Here is a 16,432-nt window from a genome sequence, read left to right as displayed (position 1 = left end):
AGGGCACTGGAATAATAATAGCTTGAAGGAGGTTCTTGCTGATTCCCTCTTACCACTGCAGATCTCTGACTCCCCTGTCCCCCAGGAATTGCTTTAAGGAGTCATTTCAGGTTGTAGTGGGAGAGAGGTGGTAGAAAAGTTTCGCTGTGGTGATGGAAATCCCTTCCATCAGCAGAGATTTTGCATGTGATCCATCCCAATAGTAGTAACACACCTCAATCCTTGACATATCGGTGACAAATGGTGGGATAATACTACCCTCCTGCATAAGCCCCATTCACACTGACATGTAGGGTACATGTTTCTTTTGGAACATGTGGTAATGCTTTGGTGAGCTCATGCCTGTTGTTGGTTAAGAGTAGATTCAATCATTGGTTAAATTAGACAAGATGAATCCATGCTTTACAGGTTTCTATCACAGGGGATAGAAATCGTAAAAAAAGAAATGGAACATTTAAACATTGCAGTCCTGGGTGTAAGTGAACTAATGTGGACCGATTCAGGACATTTTACTGTGGAAAATAACTCAAAAGAGATTCGGTTTCGTTTTCTCAGCCATGTCGGACGCTCCTCTCAGCGGGTCTGAGAGGAAGCGCCCGAGCACCCTGTCCGGGCGGCTGATCTGCGAAGATTAGCCCCCAAGACTCCCAGGCGGGGAGGCAGGGTCCGGGACGCTGCGGGAAGAACCCCCCGGAATCAATGCGGGGGTAAATTGCCCGTTTGTCCCTATGGAGGCCGGCAGACGTGCGCGGCGCCTCGAGTGCTGCCGGGCTATGGAAAACGGCAAAGAACAGAACTAGGCGGAAGCCTGCAAGTAAGCGAATCCCTTCTGTTATTACAAGCGTACGCGAAGGAGTGGTGGGATCTGAAGCTAAGAAGGCTCGTTCTTCCCCTTCGCTGAGTTTCAGAATTTGGGCTGGGGGTCCCCCCCCCCCCTAAAATGGCAGCAAAAAAACAAAGTCCCGCTCTGGGTAAGTCAATATCGGCTACCCTGCAGAAGGGAGAATCGCTCGAGGAACTGGTGCGCAGGGCGGTTGTTGACGCCATAAAACCCTTTGTTGACAAGCTGAACGAAACAGATCAAAGGGTGGGCTTAATTGAAAGCGAAGTGAAAACCATTAAGGAAGCAGCGGGGGGGGCAGAGAAGGCTGCCCGGGAAAGTGCGTCACTCGTGAAGGCTACGAAAAAAGAGTTAAAGCTGGTGGAGAACCAGCTGATCGGGCTACAAGTGGAACGAATGCAGACAATTTTGCGCCTCCAGAACGTGAAAGAGGAGGAAAACAGGGTTAACATACCTGTAACTTATGTTCATCGAGTTCTTCTGTGCTGACACACATGGGGACTGCGCAGGCGCAGGCCAGCCGCCGGAGAATTTTCTAGAGCTTCCATGGCTCCGAAGGGGCCGTTTGTCGCGCGCCTCAGCAACCGTTTTCCCGCCCAAACGGTCACGTGATCCTCCAGCGACCAACGGCCCCTTCCCTCAGTTCTCCCTTGCCGCCGCTTGACCAACACACTTCAGCCATAACACCTTAAAAACACCAATTTCCGTTACAGCCACCACATTATTGTGCATTGGAGTTTACAGCGGGGTAGGAGGGAGGGTTGTGTGTCAGCACAGAAGAACTCGATGAACATAAGTTACAGGTATGTTAACCCTGTTTTCATCTTCGTTCTTCTGTGCCTCCACACATGGGAGTGTACCAAGCTTCACACAATAAGGAAGGCGGGGGTGAAGTCCAACACAATTTTATTGAACAAACAAGCAAAAACAAATAGATATGCATATATACATCTATGTAAAAAACTGTGTAAGGACACATAAATACTTAATATTTACATATATACACCCCAAGGTACATATATACACTCTTTCACTCAAGGGTACCCAGCAGGTACGCCAAGAAAGTCATCCCAAAACTCCTTCAGGAAAAAAGGGAGTGTAGGACAGCCCTAGCCACAGATACATCCTGCTCCGCATTGACATCAATGGCGTAATGCCTGACAAAGGTGTCTGCAGAGGACCATGTGGCTGCTTTACAAATGTTAACCAGGGGCACCCCCCTGAGGAGTGCCGAAGAGGATGCTTGGGACCGCGTGGAGTGGGCCCTGACACGAAGCGGGCAAGCCACCCCTGCCAGGGAATAGGCTTTGCTAATGGCCGTCACAATCCACCTAGACAGGGTCTGTGAGGAAGCCCTGTTACCCTTTTCCTTGGCCCCAAAACATACAAACAGGTGAGGACTGGAGCGGAATTCCTTCGTCCTATCCAGGTAATAGGCTAGGGCCCTCTTCAAGTCTAGGGAATGAAGGGCCTTTTCCCCCTTAGAGGAAGGTTGAGGAAAGAACGCAGGTAGTGAGATATCCTGCGAGAGGTGGAAGGCGGACACCACCTTGGGCAGGAACGCAGGACCACCTTGTTGGGATGAAACACAAGAAAGGGAGGGTCAGACCGCAGTGCAGACAGCTCACTGACCCTTCTGGCCGATGTGACGGCCACCAAGAATGCTACCTTGTAGGATAGCATATCCAAGGGGCATGTAGCCATAGGTTCAAATGGAGGCAACATGAGACGTGAGAGCACCAAGGACAGTGACCACTGAGGCACTGGCGTCGACACAGGTGGGTAAAGATTGTACATGCCCTTAAGGAACTGGCAGGATTGTGGGTGAGAGAACACCGTAGCACCCTCAACTCGGGTGTGAGCAGCTGATATCGCTGCCAGGTGGACCTTGAGGGAGGACACCTTCAAGCCCAGGCCACGCAAGTGGCACAAATACTCGAACACAACCCCCAAGGGACTGCTGTCAGGCACCACTCCTCTGGCAAGTGCCCAGAGCTCAAACCTGCGCCACTTGGCCGCATAAGTGCGCCTAGTGGATGGCCGACGAGCATTCAGGAGGACCCTCTGTACCTCGTCAGTAAAGCCTATCGGGGAGGAACGATCCGCCAAGCCGTTAGGTGCAGCTTCCTGGGATCGTGGTAGACCAGGCTCCCGTTTAGGAGAAGGTCTCGCCGAGGGGGCAGACTCACATATGTCCGTTGGGACATCCGCAGGAGCTTCGGGAACCAAACCTGCCGTGGCCAGAAGGGGGCCACCAGGATGCAGTCCGTCCCGTCCTCCTCTATCTTGCACAGGACCCTGGGAATCAAGGGGAATGGAGGAAACATGTAGTGCAAGCCCTGCGTCCACATAAACTGGAAGGCATCCCCAATAGAGAGGGGGTCGCTCCCTGCCCTGGAACAGAACGTGTGGGCCTTGGTGGTCGCCGCATTGGCGAACACGTCTATCACTGGATGACCCCACATCTGGAAGATCGGCCCAACGCACTCTACGTTCAGTTCCCACTCGTGGTCCAGCAAAGGGACCCTGCTGAGGGCATCTGCCCGGGCATTGTCTGACCCAGCCACGTGTATAGCACGGAGCGATACGCCGTTCCTGATAGCCCACTGCCAAGTGAGCGTGGCTTCCCGGCACAGGGCCATGGACACTGTGCCCCCCTGCTGATTCACGTAGTACATGGCAGTCGTGTTGTCCGTCTGCACCAACACCTGACGATCTCTCAGCAGTGCTGTAAGAGACACAAGTGCGAAACGAATGGCCCTTAGTTCAAGCACATTGATATGGAGGGTCTTTTCCCTCTCAGACCAGACATCCTGCACAGACACATCACCACAGTAAGCCCCCCATCCCAACAGAGAGGCATCAGTGGTAACCGTGACGTCATGGTGCTGATACCCAAAGGGGGCCCCTCTAAACAAGTTGTCATCAGACAGCCACCAGTCCAAGGAGGAGAGGATGACCCTTGGGACAGAGAATTTGAGGGACGGAGGGTGTAGCAGAGCATCGTACCTCCGCACAAACCAGTTCTGGAGCGGGCGCATACGCAGCCTAGCAAAAGGCACCACAGAGGTAGCCGCTGCCATATGCCCTAGTAAGCACTGGATAGTGCGCACAGACTGGAATCGGTTCCTTTTAAACATGGACGCCAGACCCCTTAGGGACCGAGCCCTCTCCAAGGGGAGCAGAGCCTTACCCTCCACAGAGTCTAAGAGTGCGCCAATGTAGGACACCTTGCAGCCGGGCACCAGTTTGGATTTCTCCAAGTTCACCAGGAGCCCCAGGCGTTGGCAAGTGCTAAGTACCAAGCCAATGTCCTGCACCAGCCTAGACTCCGATTCAGCCACGATGAGCCAGTCATCGAGGTACGGAAAGATGGTACAGCCTTCTTCCCGTAGGAAGGAAACCACAGGGGCCACACATTTAGTGAACACTCGTGGGGCAGTGGACAGGCCAAAGGGGAGCACCTTATACCGGAAAACCCTTTGCCGGTAAACAAAGCTCAGGTATTTCCTGTGCTCCTTCCGTATGCCCACGTGAAAGTATGCGTCCTTTAAGTCAAGAACCGCAAACCAATCTCCCTGCTTCAGCAAGGCGATCACAGCCGTCAACGTAACCATTTTGAATTTGGTCACCTTGAGGAAGGCATTAAGGCCCCTCAGATCCAAAATGGGACATAAGCCCCTATCCTTCTTGGGGACCAAGAAGAACCTAGAGAAGAATCCCTTTACAGAGTCCTCATAGGGCAATTCTTCCACAGCACCCTTGGCCAAGAGCGACACGATCTCCGCATCCAGCTCGGCCATAGTGTTATTGACAGCTGTCAGGGGCGAACTGCATCTAGGCAGCTCAACGAACTCCAGCCCGTATCCCAGTTCAACAATAGTTAAGACCCATGAGTCAGATGTTATTGACTCCCACTCAGAGAGGAGTGGACTCAGTCTGACCGAAAAGTTCGGGGATACGGCTGGCGTGACCCGTCAGTACTGCCTCCCGGCGCCCTGCTGATCTCTCTGCTGGGCCGGTTGTTGTGCCGGACGAGGCTTGAAGGGCCGACGCCTCCTTTGCTGTTGTGCGGGAGGGTAAGGCCGCTGCTGGTAGGCAGGATACTGTTGGTAGCCCGGCCGCTGCTGTTGGTATCTGCCCTGGTAATGGTAAGGGCCGGACCGGGGAGCGTACCGTGGCCTGGAGGAGGGCTTGTCCGCAGGAGCCAGACCCAAGGACCGCGCCGTCTGCCTGTCCTCTTTTTTCTTTTTCAGGGTCTCGTCGGTGGACTTGGAGAACAGCGAGTCCCCTTCAAAGGGCATGCTCTCCACCCTGGAACGCACCTCTTGGGACAGGGCCGTAGACCGCAACCAGGAGTGGCGCCTGAGGACCACCGCCGAAGCCATTCCCCGAGCAGCAGTGTCAGCAGCGTGGCTCCCAGCATTCATCTGCTGCTTAGACAGCCTGACAGCCTCTGTCTGCAACAGGGAGACGACAGCCTTCTGCTCAGGCGGGAGGTCTCGAGTGTAGGATGCCAACTTCTCCCAGAGGTACAGTTGGTACCCTGCCATGATGGTCTGGTAGTTGGCGATCCTCAGACCCAGCGAAGAGACAATGTACTGGCGCCTGCCCATGGCATCCAGCTTCTTGCCCTCTTTATCGGCAGGCACCAAGGAGTGACCCGACCGTCGGGGGTTGAATTCCTCCGTGACCAAGGAGGAAGGTGGAGGGTGCTTCACCAACGCCGGCCAGGTGCCCTGCTTGATCTTGTAAAGCTGCTCAATCCTCTTAGATGTTGGAGGCTGATCACAGGGCACCTTCCACACCTTCTCCACGATCTCCTCAATACCCTCGAGCATGGGGAAGCCAACGGACGCCGGATTATCCCCGTAGATCCGCTTGAGGAGCTTGTCCTTGGTCTGGGGAACTGCCGAAGAGATGTCCATCTCGAGGGCCTGGGCCATCCTAGCCATCTGGTCGGCGTAGATGCGGAGGTCCTCGAACGGGGAGCTCGTAGATGGCACCAAATCCTCAGCCGGCGATGGTTCAGACCAGGATTCCGACTGGTAGTCGGCCAGGCTCTCAACTTCTCCCTCCTCGGATCCGAGCTGGGAGTCCTCACCCTGGACTGGAGGGGGGAACCACGTCCACCTCGACGTCGACGGCCCCGGTTCCGACTCGGAGAACCCAGCAGGTGCCCCTTCCCACTGGCAACGGTATGGCGAGGGGAGGTAGGAGGCTTGACGATGCCGGGATGCAGTGGATCGGGCAGATCGAATGCTGTCCCCGGAACGGCGCCGCTCACGACCGACTGCAGGTGGAGATGGACGGACAGGAGATGGACGGCTCCGACGAGGAGACGGGCTCGGTTCCAGCCTCGGCGACCGAAGGGCAGGTGATGGTCGGCTCCGACGGCGCGGGCTCGGCTCCGGCCCCGACGAGAACTCCGCGGGCACCGTCTCGAAGGCCATCGGATCCGACACCGGCACGGAGATGTCCTCTGGTTCGGGGGAACCCAGATGAGGGGAAGGCGTATGAGGAAGCACGATGACCTCCTCCTGAGGAGCGGGATGCGGCGACCGATGATGTTTAGTCTTCTTCTTCTTCTTTGCCGGTTCCGAAGAAGACCTCGGAACCGACGCGCTCCTCGCCTTCGAAGGGGACCTCGCCTTCGACCTCTTAGACTTTATCGGAATCGATCCGGTCGTCGGTTCCGATCGGGGACTCGGTACCAGGATCCTCGGTTCCGATGTCGGTCTCGGATCCGACCTGGTGGATGACGCGCTACGGGGCGGCCGCACCGGTCCCTGCGCTGGAGAGGCCGCTCTCGACGCCGAGGCACTCGGGGGACGCGGTTTCGACCCCGACCTCGCGGAGGCCACTGAGCCAGCTCTTGATTGCCGTTCGGCAGAGGGGCTAGGGCCGGCCTTGGACGGACGTAACGGGGTTCCCTCCGACATGACCTTCTGCCACAGTGAGGAATTTAGTCGGGCCTTGCGATCCTGCCGGGCCTTGCTGGTGAAACCCTGGCAGATCCTACAGGCCGAGACATTGTGGGTCTCCCCCAAGCAAAAAAGGCACAGATCATGGCCATCGGATTTGGCCATTTTAGTGTGGCATTGCAGGCAATGCTTGAAGAGAGCCGTAGAGGCCATCTTCAGGGGCACGCGAAAGAAGGGTCAAAAACAGTCCGAGTCAAATTACCGAGTCCACGTCAAAGTCCAAAGCGAGATCCAAAGAATAGTCGAGGTCACGAAGTCCGAAGTCAAAAGCCAAGCAATCAGTTAGAGAAAGCACGAAGCACAAAAGCACAGAGCAACGAAGCTCACGTTCTCTCCAAGCGGCGGCAAGAAGAGAACTGAGGGAAGGGGCCGTTGGTCGCTGGAGGATCACGTGACCGTTTGGGCAGGAAAACGGTCGCTGAGGCACGCGACAAACGGCCCCTTCGGAGCCATGGAAGCTCTAGAAAATTCTCCGGCGGCTGGCCTGCGCCTGCGCAGTCCCCATGTGTGGAGGCACAGAAGAACGAAGATGAAAATGAGGGTTTATGGGGTCTGGTCTCGGAACTACTGGCGACACCCACGAGGACAACTAAAGAAGAGGTTAAAAGCGCCATTTTGGAAGTCCGCCAGGCTTCTTCAAAATATGCAACGAAGCGTCAGCTGCCTCACGAGATCATCATCGATTTTTCATCTAAAAGGATCCGAGACACCATCCTATATAATTCATACAATGCAGATTTGGACTTTTTGGGTAACAAAGTTAAGATACTGAAGGACGTTCCATTTTTAGTTCGGAAAAGACGTTTTAAGTATAAAAAGCTCGCAGCTCTTCTGAGGGAACGTGGAATAAAGTACAAATGGTTATTTCTGGAAGGAATCTGGTTTAGTTACAAAGATCAAACCTATAAGATACTATCAGAAGATCAACTAAGGGATTTTGAGGATAAAAATTCGGAATTTCAGTGTACCAAGCAAGAAGAAAGGGAGAAGTCTGAGGAGGGGGGGGGGGAGGAAACGAGCACTGCGGCGGCAGTTGCTCAGAGAGAATTGCGTCCGGGACCCAGGAGGGGGAGGAAAACTTAATTTGAATTCGATTGTAATTTGTATCCTGTATGATCAACCACTCCATCATTACTCTATTAAGCTATTTCTTTACTATGGCAGTATGAAGGGAAAGCATTGAAGTGTAGTGTTTAGTGTTTGTAGGTTACCCTCCCCTTTTTTTTCCACCCTCCCTTTTTCTTTCTTCTCCCCTCTTTTCCTTCCCTTGTGTTATTGTAATCTTTTGTAGTTACTGTTATTGTATGTTAGGTATTGAAAAATAAAAAATTTTCAAAAAAAAGAAGAAAATAACTCAAAAGAAATGGTGTTGCTCTAATAGTGAGGCGAGGCATAGCATAAGCAGCTAAGAGTAGAGATGGGCACGAACAGCAATACGTACTAAAAAAACCCATGAACAGCCCAATCTGCTGTTCACGAACAAGCTGTTCATGAGGCCCCATTCTAAACCAACAGATGGTCGTTACAAGCCTCGTTCATTGCTATTTGTCTTGCTGTTCATCAAGCCAGACAGTCGGGCACCTGCAATCAATTCCCTTGGCAACTTAGGCAGGGATTGTCTGAACTCTGCCTGAACTCCTGCTGTTGCCCTGGAAACCCCAATCTAAGCCCAATTTAGCTTGATAGGCAGGTCTTCCTTTCAAGTGTGGAGCTCCAAATTTGTTACAACAAGGGAGCAAAGAGCAGGGAGGAGGGGGGCTCCCAGCTCTGGTTTTGCAGACAGTGGAGAGGGAGAGACAGTTGCTGTTGGCATTTTGATAGAGAGCTTGAATTTTCTTTGTGTGTGGTGGGATAGGGATCTACCCCTTCAAGTTCCAGGGCTGCTGCCAGGCTCTGGGCCAAGCTATTATTTATTATTGGTACCTTTCCTGATGCCTGCTCAGGTAGGGTTTCTGGGAGTGGTGCAGTAGGGATCTTGATAGCTGGAGGAGAGCCTGCTGGCCCCCACAAACAACGAACAACGAACATGTTCGTGACAGGATCATGTTTATCCGTGTTAGTTGTTCATTGTTCGTGGATGGCAACGAACACCATGTTCATTTTTTTTCTGTTTGTGCCCATGTCTAGTTAAGAGCAACAATGCAAAATCTGACCGAGTAATATCAATCAGACTTCAGGGAAAGCCTGTAAATATAACCATCATCCAAGTTTATGCTCCAATTATGGTTGCTGAAGAGGAAGAAATCAAAAACTTTTATGCAAGTGTCCAAGAAGAAATTGACTGTACACTTAAACAAGATATGCTGATAATCATAGGTGATTGGAATGCAAAAGTAGGAGATAAAGCAGAATTAAACATAGTTGGAAATTTGGACTAGGATCACAAAACGAAGCAGGAGAACAGCTAATAGAATTTTGTGAAGCCAACAACCTGTTCATTGCTAACACATGATTCAGTTAACCAAAAAGACGATTGTATACATGGAAATCACTGGGTGACCAATACAGGAACCAAATAGATTACATAACTGGAAGCAGAAGATGGAGAAATTCTATTCTCTCTGCTAAAACAAGACCAGGAGCTGATTGTGATACAGATCATGAGTTGCTAATATCAAAAATTAGAATAAAGCTGAAGAGAAACACTAAAAGAATCATAGTGCCAAAATACAATCTAAATAATATTCCTGAAGAATTTAAAGACAAGGTAAGGAACAGATTTGCAATACTAAGTTTAATTGATCGTAAGCGAGAAGAACTATGGACTGAAACCAGAGATATTATCAAAGAAGAATGTGCAAAGACTATTCCTGTACCTAAAAGAAAGGAGAAGCCTAAATGGATGACTGAGGAAACTCTTAAAATTGCTAAAGATAGACGAGAGGAAATAAGCAAACAAGCCGTGAAATCTAACTAATACATGTTTCTATTGTAATTCAATCAAATTTAAAGCAATATTATAATCAACTTGAACAAGAGAAACAATATGTATACAGGGTGGATGATTACAGAAGGCAAAGCATCATATAAAAATAATTCAAATATAATTCAACAAGAATTCCTGTGCAATATTAAAGTGCTATGTGCCTAGAATTGACCAGAGGTCTATACAGTAATCACCAAAGTCCCAGTAGGTTTGTAGTATAATGATGCAAGAAGGTCTTCAGTGCAATAAATTTCTTTTGGAGAAACGGTGTATATGGTCTCATACGATAACAATGAGAGGCAGCAGAGAAGAAATGATACACAACTGCGACAGGAAGCCAGCAATCTGCCCATTTCATCTCTTCATCCTGGCAGTCGTTATATCACAGTCCAAGCATATACACTTCCATTAGTCACTCAATATTCTTGCCTTTAGCATCTGCCTTCCATTTTGGCGCATGAGATAGACGAGAAGCAAAAGCAAAAGGTGACAGAAGCTTTTCAGCAACTTGCATGCAGAGACAAAGAAATCTATTATCATAACCAATGCAATGAAATAGAAGAGAACAACAAAAAAGGAAGAACAAGAGATCTGTTCCAAAAGATTTGAGGAATCAAAGGGAAATTCAAGCCATGGCTTGAGATGCTGAAGGATCAACACAGAAATACAGTATCTGATCAGAACAAAATAAAGATGAAAACAATATACCGAAGAACTATACAAAAGAGATGGAAGGATGACCGATACTTTTGACAAAGAATCTTTTGATGAAGAAACAGAAATCCTAGAAAGTGAAGTAGCTGCACTCATAGCAATTGGGAAAAACAAAGCTCCTGGAGTAGATGGAATAGAGCTATTTCAAGCAACAGAAATGAAGTCCATCAGAATATTAAGAAGAATCTGTCAACAAATATGGAAAACAAAACAATGGCCCACAGACTTGAAACGCTCAGTCTGCATTCCAATTCCAAAAAAAGGGGATGCCAATCAGTGCAACAACTATCAGACTATTGCGTTAATTTCCCATGCAAGCAAAGTGATGCACAACATTCTACAGCAAAGACTCTTACCATATATGGAATGAGAAATGCCAGATATTCAGGGTTCAGAAAAGGAAGAGGCACCAGACATCACATTGCAAATTTATGATGGCTAATGGAACATACCAGGGAATTTCAGAAGAAAATCAGCCTGCGTTTTATAGATTACAGCAAAGCTTTTGACTGTGGATCATGAAAAGCTATGACGAGTCTTAGGGAGTGCCAAAACATCTGATTGTTTTGATGTGCAACTTGTACTCTGGAGTCTGGACAGAGGCTAATGTCAGGACAAAATATGGGGAAACAGAATGGTTTCCAATTGCCAAAGTTGTCAGAGAGAACATCATAAGGAAAGCTGGATTAGATCTAGAAGAAAGTGGAGTGAAAATTAGGGGTGTGCACGCTGGAAATATTTGGATTTCCGGCTTTGTGTTTACCCAAAGCAGGAAAAACATTCGGAAATACCTAAAACCTGAAGCAGCAAGCCGCTTCGAATTCGGGTATCTGAATCGCTTCAGAATGCTCCGTAAAGATTCGGAGCATTCCAAAGTAATTCAGGGGGCTGGGTTTTCTGGGGATTCCCCCCTGCTGCCTGCCAGCTGATAGTTTAAAGGGCCCTGTCCTGCCACTTGCAAGCAGCAGGGCCCTTTAAAAACCCCACAACCCCCAACCCCCACAGCCCGCCCACTTACCTTTGCTCGGCTGCGGAGCACCTGGCAGGGAGGTGCAGGCTTATGCCTGCATCCCTGCCACATCATTCACCCACCAGTGTTGGGGCTGAGGAGCTCCCTGACACTGGTGGGCAAACAAGGCGGCAGGGAAGCTGCAGGCTTAAGCATGCACCTCCCCCTGCTGGGCGCTCCGTTTGCCTTGCCGATGTTGTGGTCGAAGAGCTCCTCAGCCCTGACATCAGCGGGCAAATGGAGCGCCTGGCAGGGGGAGGTGCAGGCTTAAGCCTGCAGCCTTCCCGCCGCCTCGTTCACCCGCCGCTGACGGGGCCGAGGAGTTTCCTAGCCCCAACAGTGGTGCCCGCACTCAGCTGCTTGTTGGGGAAGCCCCTGATGAGCAGCTGATTCAGGGCTTTAAATGCTCCTTTCCCTGCTGCTCGCAGCAGCAGGGAAATGGGCACTTAAACCTGAAGCTTCCCAGAGCATTACGAATGCTTCGGGAAGCTTTGCTTCGGGATTTCTGAATCGGAAATCCCGAAGCTTTCTGGATTGGGTCCGATTTGGGTATTTTACCCGAATCAGATTCCCGAAGCGCACACTCCTAGTGAAAATTGGTGAAAGGAACATTAACAATTTGAGATATGCAGATGACACCACATTACTAGCAGAAAATAGTGAAGACTTGAAATGACTACTGAGGGAGAAAGGAGAAAGTGCCAAAGTAGGATTACAGCTGAACATGAAGAAGATAAAAGTAATGACTACTGAGGAATTACACAATTTTAAAGCTGACAATGAGGAAACTGAAATTGTTCAAGATTTTCTATTCCTTGGCTCAATCATCAAGCGAAAGGGAGACTGCAATGAAGAAATCAGAAGAAGATTGAGACTTGGAAAAGCAGCTGTGAGGGAGCTAGATAAGATCCTTAAAGATAAAGATATCTCTCTGGGAACCAGAGATAATCCAAACTATGGTATTTCCCATAACTATGTATGGATGTGAAGGCTGGACAGTGAAGAAAGCTGATGTGGTGCTGGAGGAGAGTTTTGCTTGGCTGGCTATGGACAGCCAAAAAGACAAATAAGTGGGTACTAGATCAAATCAAGCCTGAATTCTTCCAAGAAGCTAAAATGACAAGACTAAGGCTATCATACTTTGGTCACATCATGAGAAGACAAGATTCTCTGGAAAAGTCAATAATGCTAAGAAAAGTGGAAGGTAGTAGGAAAAGAGGAAGACCTAAAATGAGATGGCTTGAATCAATAAAAGAAGCCATGTCCTCCAGTTTGCAGGATCTGAGCAAGTCTGTTAATAACAGGATGTTTTGGAGGTCTTTCATTCAGAGGGTCGCCATAGGTCAGAGGCGACTTGACGGCACATAACACACACACACATCACAGGGAAGTTTTCATTATTTAAGCTAGGATTCCTAAAATAAGTAGCAAGGAACTGTTCATTCCTTAATTGCTTATTTCATGTCCATTTTCCCTAGCAGAATTTAGACAGATAATGGTTGAGGTCATACATATAAAGGGTGTAAAAATTAGGAGAAAGTGTTTCTATAAAGGCAGGAGATAGCAATGTGTATCTCAGAGTCTCTCTACATGTTACTAAGTACCTAGGGATGCTCAGGTGAACCTCATTTCACATGTTCCGCCTCCAACTTTCCATGCGCTTGCTCGCACAATCACACTTCAGTTTGCTCCCCGTGAGTACATTCAGGCATTTCATATCAGTTCCTCCTCAACTGCTAAAAGTATCCCAGTTTCCCCCACATCCATTCATTCAAATGCAGATCTTGACACTTTCTCACACCTTAAAGAAATGCAAATTGGCAGTTCAAAGGAGCCTACAGTACTTGTTCTCGCAGCGAAAACAGAGCTGAATTGGCGCTTTGCCCTTCCGAATCACTTGCAGATGCAGCCACACAAAGGGAGCTCCCGTGAAAACAGTATTCACATGCGCCGAGCAAGAACAGCCTGCCCGTGAATTGAGGACTACACATACAGTCCTGCCCTTGAGCATCCCAAGAGAGACGCATTTTATAAATGCAGGTTTTGAAAACTTCATTTTAATGTAAGACAAAGAAAGTGTGTTCTAAACAGCAACCTGGTAATGTGAACAGAATGATGTTAACAAATGATATTCAGATAAGGTAACAAAACAAGGAGTGTCAATACTTTTTATATAACAAGAAAACGTTTCATATTTGCTGCAGAGTTGCTAGCATCCAAGTGGAACTAACAAGAACTACAACCATGTAGTAAGAAAATTTATAAACAATACATAGGGTAAGTAAGTAGTCATATAAATGCCTATTAACAATCCTGTCAGTATCTCATAGAAGCATATGTAATCCACTGTTCACATAATCAATGCAGTCGGTCATATGCAATCCAAAATAAATACAATTTACTGGCAAAATTCACATCCAATATAAATTCCTATATCCAAGCCAATCCACAATAACACATAATCAACATGCTTCGGGTTACAGACCATGTTTCGACGGAAACATCTTCTTCAGGTATGGATTGATCAAAGTTGTAATGGTTACATGCATTTCTTCAACTCACAGTTAAGTAGACTGTGCACTATTTCCCAATTTGTATGTTCAAGATAGCAGCAGTTTACAGTATACAGAAAATGCTTCAAACTTTATGACACTGTGCCACTCAGGGCCAAGGTAGAAGTGATGAGTTACACTTGAATGGCAATTGAACAGACTCACATGTATTCCTCCCTGTTCACTTGTGCTCCACTTGCACTCCACTCGGAGTCTGTTCACTTGCCATTCAAGTGTAATTTGTCACTTCTAGGTTGGCCCTCAATCTCTCGGCAAAAGCCTGCGTCCATTCTGAAGCTGGCTGTTTGCCCTGCCTAACCAAGACAGCCTAGCAGATGTTCACAGTTCTTTATCGAATATTTCAAGCGTGCTTACCTTGTCCCATTCTAAAAGGTAGTTGTTTATTTTAGAACCGTTGACACAAGGCGCCTGCAACAAAAAAGGGAAAGAAAGATCACTTGCAGAGCGTTTGAGGTGCTGCCTTTGAGTTCGTTTTCACATACTCTGCTCTCCCTCGGAAAAGTTCAAAGTGACTTAGAAGGGATGAACAGGCAGCCTCCCATCCTGCAACTAAGAACTGCTTAGTTTTTGTGACAGCCCCCCCGCCCCCTGCCGCCCATATGTTTCCCAGTCATTGGCCTGGCCTCATAGGTTGGTCTCGTCAATTAAATGCATTTAAACCTAAAGCTTGCTTTGCCATTGTTTGCCAGCAGAATATCACAAAACATTATGGGTTAGGTCCAAAGCACTTTCAACAGAGTGAAGCTCATGGAAGGAACTTTTCCACCTCTCTTCTGCTACTGCAGCTTAGTGAGAGCCCCTGGAACAGCATGGGACAAAGTTGGGAGGTGGGTAAATTGCTCTTCTCTCCTCCACCAATGAAAGTGCCTTTACACCAGCTTAACTGCTGCTCTGCTAGTAGAATGGCACCTTTGGATCCAACCCTATTTGCATTCTGTAACCCACCTTGAATCTCAATGAGAAAGGCAGAGAATAAATGAAGTAAATAAACAAATAAACCCTGGCCGTTTTCACACTACTAACCTGCTTCCGTAATGTTGCGAAACGTCATGCAAAAAACACGGAAGATAGCGTCTTCTCGCGAGAGTTTTGTGTGACGTTTCGCGTTTTTAGTGCGACGTTTCGCAACATTACAGAAGCAGGTTAGTAGTGTGAAAACACACTACTAACCTGCTTCTGTAACGTTGCGAAACGTCGCACAAAAAACGCGTACTGATAGTAAAGAGCAATTATACTCTCTCAGCTGTTTAGTTTGAGGCCAACAGATGTGTAGAATTACCAGTAAAGTAGTTAATTTGTTAATGGTCTAATGAGTAAAGGAGAGGGGAGGAAGAACCTTCCAGGTTATGGTATTCTATCTTTTTATTTACCTGATCATCGTGAATTTAAACTTAATTATACCTTCTGGTTTAATCTCTCCTAATTTTCCCTGAGAAATACATAGAGTAGACACTTTTGTACATTTTCAGATGGTAAAACCCAAATTGCTGAACTTGTTAAAACTGAACATTTAAGGAATCAAACAAAAAAGGTGACCTCAGTGAACTCTTTCTTTTATCCCGATTCACACAACCATTTTTATGTGAAGAAGTCACCTCAAGGTGGCTTTACCTCACAATTTCTGGCACAGTGAATTGGTCTTGTGAATGCTCTGCCACATAGTGAGAATGCAACTTGCCAAATTCCTCAGGATTTGGTAAATTGCGATCTTGTCACATAGTGGAGCATCACCCCCAGGACACGGTTTCTCCAGGACATAGCGTCCTTACCTCTAAGATGTGGCTAAGCTGAAATCTCATCATGTGGTGGAGAATTCACAAGATTGCACTACACCAAAATTGCAGGAAAAAGTCACCTCATGGTGAGTTTTCCAAGTCAAAAGTGGTCATGTGAACAAGGCCTTTGTTTGCCTCTCAGATGTGACTTCTTCCCAGAATTGCTTTGCCCTGTAAAAATGGAATGTATAGCCCAGGGTTTATTAAAAAGAAGCATAAAATATGTTATTTTGCAAAATAACAAGTTGATTTGGCAGGGGTATATTAATTCTTCAGTAAATATTGTATTATAAACAATATGGCTACCAATATTAATCAAATGCTATGTTTTGAAAACTGAAACTTTGACAGACCCTTGTTAATAACCAAAAATAAAAAAATCTCATTTACAGCATAGAAATTCTTATGTGTTAGTATACAATAATTAGAATGCTAATGGCAATGTAGACACATCCCTGCTTTGAAATTTTAAAGGTACATATCTTCTCCTCAATACTGATTCAGCAATTACAGCGTAGTAGGTATAGTACCAAAAAACAATAATGCTAAGAAAAGTTGAGGGCAGTAGGAAAAGAGAAAGACCCAGCATGAGATAGACTGACTCAATAAA

General features: G+C 47.8%; 1 protein-coding gene across 1 annotated transcript in view; it reads right to left on the bottom strand.

Moving 5' to 3' along the window:
* Positions 1-16,432, bottom strand: part of FNDC3A (fibronectin type III domain containing 3A) — a 74,944-nt gene that overhangs the window by 39,233 nt on the left and 19,279 nt on the right. Inside the window, exon 8 of the mRNA XM_054998019.1 lies at positions 14,402-14,455. Within this exon, the coding sequence (XP_054853994.1) occupies positions 14,402-14,455 (54 nt within the window). The remainder of the gene's footprint in view (positions 1-14,401; positions 14,456-16,432) is intronic.

The sequence above is a fragment of the Eublepharis macularius genome, chromosome 1 (assembly GCF_028583425.1).
Source record: "Eublepharis macularius isolate TG4126 chromosome 1, MPM_Emac_v1.0, whole genome shotgun sequence".
NCBI classification, from domain to species: Eukaryota; Metazoa; Chordata; class Lepidosauria; order Squamata; family Eublepharidae; genus Eublepharis; species Eublepharis macularius.
The sequence above is the reverse complement of the archived record's forward strand: the minus strand, read 5'-3'. Positions and strand labels throughout refer to the sequence as shown.